Raw genomic sequence first — 3,749 nt, forward strand, 5'->3', positions numbered from 1 at the left:
AAAAAAAAAAAAAATTATGTGATCGGTATCGGTATCGGCAGGAAAAAACCTGATCGGCACATCTCTAATGTTTGGGATTTGTGAAACTTTTATCTGATTTGTGAAAACTCAATAAATTTCGATTTTCACCATTTTTGGCACCTCTTTCATTACTACAACTGCTCTAATTAAAAAACTACAACTCTTCAAACCTGGAATAGATTATTCTGCTATAATAGCAGAATATTTAGAACCATGTTTGTGATTTATGAAACCTTTTTCTGATTTGTGAAACTTCCCTTAACAGACCCCTGCAAAAGCTCTTTCCTTCCAACAGCCATCACCGTCTACAATAACTCTGAATAATTAATGAGTTACACCAACATTTTATTTCCCATTGGGATTAATAAAGTGGTTTTGAATTAGAATTGAATTTGAAAAAAACTGCATGGATATGAATAGTAATCTGATCTTTAGTGAAGTTTCACAAATCACATAAAGGTTTCACAAATTCCAAACATGGATTAAAATATTCTGCTATTAGAGAAGAATAATCTAATCCAGGTTTGAAGTGTCTATGAGTTGTAGTTTTTTAATTAGAGTAGATCTATGGCGATCCAGATGCCAAAAAATGGTGAAAATTGAACTTCATTGAGTTTTCACAAATCAGAAAAAGGTTTCACAAATCACAAACATGGTTTTAAATATTCTGCTTGAAGGGGAGAATAATCTGGTCCAGGTTTGAAGAGTCTAGGAGTTGTAGTTTTTTTAATTAGAGCAGTTCTAGTAATGAAAGAGGTGCCAAAAATAGTGATTATTGAACTTTATTGAGTTCTCACAAATCAGGAAAAGGTTTCACAAATCACTAACATGGTTATAAATATTCTGCTATTAGAGCAGAATAATCTAGTCCAGGTTTCAAGTCTCTAGATGTAGTAGTTTTTAAACTAGAGTTGATTAAAGATGCAGAAAGTAGTGAAAAATTAAGTGGAATCGCCCTTTAGCTATTGGAAGCTGGAATTGGAAACCAACTTCAGCTTCGTGTTTAAAGCAGCATTTATGACAAAGGGGATACCCAAGTATTGATCCTAACCCTATCTACGTCACTTAATCATTTGAAGCGCCATGATGTACATCGGAAATGAGAATCTGGAATATTGAACTGAGCGGCTAAACTTGTTTTTCCAAGTTGTTTTTGTCATTTTATTCTTGGTTTCTACTTGCTGGAATCGAGCTAATTTGTCTGTGAACGTAACACCTGGTTGGGCTCATAGACGGCGCCATTTACAGCTAGCTTAAAAACCGGCCGTACCTCCTCCCTCCTGACGTGTTGATCAAATTACAGACTTTGCCTGAATTCACACCACATGATTTATGTCACTATGTCATAAACAGCGTTTCCCCTGAAACCGGAGCAGCCTTAAAAACGTACAGAAGACGAGACATCATGTTTTTTCCAAACATGCTAGGCTACCTGACTGCGTGGCATTGTTTCCATGGTTACTGTTAGACGCTACCTTCTCCATAATGCGATACTTGATATCTTTCTAACCATATTTACTTATAAAGTATATGAACGTTAATCTTCTTGCCGTGTATAAAGTGTTAGCTGTAAATCCGCGGTTACACCAAGAGCTCCCAGTCATCATGACTGACTGCTGCATCTTTCCTCATTCAAATAAAATGACAAGCTTGGTTTTGACCCTTGTCTGTTTGTGCAGCCGACCTGCAGCACTTTGTGACCATTTTACTGCGAAATCAACTAAAAAAAAGCGATATTAGGCTACCACAGGCTTTATACAGGAGAGAACAGGTTTGGACATCCATCGAGGTGGAGACAGTGACGTCAGGTGCAAAGGGTCATATTGTCATATTTGTTTTTTATTTATTTTTTTAACTTAACTTGTGTTAATTTAATTGCCTAATTAACCGCTACATGGCTTGATTTGACTATCACTATTATGATAAAAAAATGTGCTTAGTACCGGTTACCTTCATGCTGACTAACATGCTGTAGTTTACTATGATAAACACCATCAATATCATCCAGTCAGTTCATCTAGATAAGGGACATATTTTCTCACAAATTGTGACCACCGATTGGTCAGTTGCTAACAAATACCCTGGAATGATTGGGGGAGAAATGCTCCACGTCTGCATGGGGGCGGAGCCGGCATCATTTCCTGGAAGTGATAATAACATAGACAAAGTTCAAATCCTCTTATGGGATGTTTTTTTTTTTTTTTTTAACTCGGTATATAATTTATTTTTGTTTTGTGACTTTTGATGAAAATGCCACAACAACTACATATAAGTAATGTTAAATCAGATGGAAAAAAATTTATCTAATATTTTCTGGAGGTGCTATGTCTTTTCCTGGGAGAGTTATAGCACCCCTGGCGCCACCACTGGTTCTGAAGGTTCTGGTTCTGTTGCAGGTCATCATGCAGATGCTGAAGGAAGGCAGAGGGACGGTCCACATTGTGTCCAGTATCATCCGGTTCTTTCCCAACAAGCTGCCTCAGTATGAAGATCAGTGTGTAAGTATCTAACCCACTAGAACCAGCGGTACCAGTTCTGTTGGATTGAACTGGAACCGGAGTGCTGACTGTCAGAGCTGCTTTTGATCTCAGTCAGAGGTTGTTGGTGCGAATCCAGGAGCCGATCCTTTTGCTTCCACAGAGCCAGAGAGAAATGTTCCTGATGAGGAAGAACCAGGCCGACTTCAGGCGCCTGGTCCAGAACCTGGCCTTCACCAAGGAGAGGTTGCAGGACTACATGAAGGTCAGTAGGACCCAATTGGACCCGATTGGACCTGTTGATTGGATTGAGCCTCCATCTCTGCTGCTGGTTATGTCCAGCAGGGGGCGGCATAGAGCTTCTTACCCGGTTTCTATAAACATGGCTTAGATTAAAGCTGCTTGTAAATATTCTCCCTTGATATAAATCTATAAACAGTTTGGTTTCCATCAAGATGCAAGAGAGAACTAAGCAAATTGCTCTTTTATATTGGTGATTAATTACACAATTGCTGCTGTTAATTTTATTAATTTCTCCAAATGTAACAAACCATGACTCGTACACTTTATATATGGGACATATGAAATATGTCATCCTATTTGATGATTAAATGTTCAAACAACCGAGGCATGACATTTTTGTCATTTATTAAAGGTTTAAAAATTACAGCAGCTGCAGAGCGCCACAGCAATGGGGATTTAAACAGTAAAATAACTTTAAACCATTTATATTCTACTTTTCCTTGCTTTCTGTATCGGCACACAGACGCGTTGCCATGACAACCACAACATCTTCGTAAATCTGCACAGCAGAGAGTAATCTATGACCAGAAAGTCCTGCACTGTAGCCCACTTCCTGCTTTTGAAACTGTCTCAAGTCAGGTTGCATAGACATAATATAAGGATAGACACTCATGGACCGCTCTCGCCTATTGTCACTGACGAGATTTAGGGCGGCCATCTTGGAGCGGTACTCCACTCCACTCAGCGTTATGTGTTTAGCAGGCACAATGATGTATCAGCGGATTTAATCGATCATAACACACTTTTTGTTACTGTAAACCATATTCAAACATCTATCAAAGCAACATTTATAAACAATTGTATTTTTTAAGTATGTTTTTAATACATAGTTCATCATAGTTAAATGTTAAATATGCTTAGTGGCTATAACAATAGAATAGGAATGGAATATTCTGATATCGATGTATGATGAGCATATTACAAAGCACACAGCCGTTGATAATTTAT

The 3,749-nt window shown here is 38.0% G+C and overlaps 1 protein-coding gene across 2 annotated transcripts in view; it reads left to right on the forward strand.

Moving 5' to 3' along the window:
• The window catches only part of LOC103129259 (uncharacterized), a 26,015-nt gene that overhangs the window by 1,871 nt on the left and 20,395 nt on the right, over positions 1 to 3,749 (forward strand). Inside the window, exons 3-4 of one of the 2 annotated variants that reach the window (XM_007540291.2) lie at positions 2,418 to 2,519; positions 2,662 to 2,763. In XM_007540291.2, coding sequence (XP_007540353.1) covers positions 2,418 to 2,519; positions 2,662 to 2,763 — 204 coding nt within the window. The remainder of the gene's footprint in view (positions 1 to 2,417; positions 2,520 to 2,661; positions 2,764 to 3,749) is intronic. The other variant, XM_016664931.1, reaches the window with a different exon arrangement.

Source organism: Poecilia formosa, unplaced genomic scaffold (genome assembly GCF_000485575.1).
Source record: "Poecilia formosa unplaced genomic scaffold, Poecilia_formosa-5.1.2 Scaffold531, whole genome shotgun sequence".
Lineage (NCBI taxonomy): Eukaryota > Metazoa > Chordata > Actinopteri > Cyprinodontiformes > Poeciliidae > Poecilia > Poecilia formosa.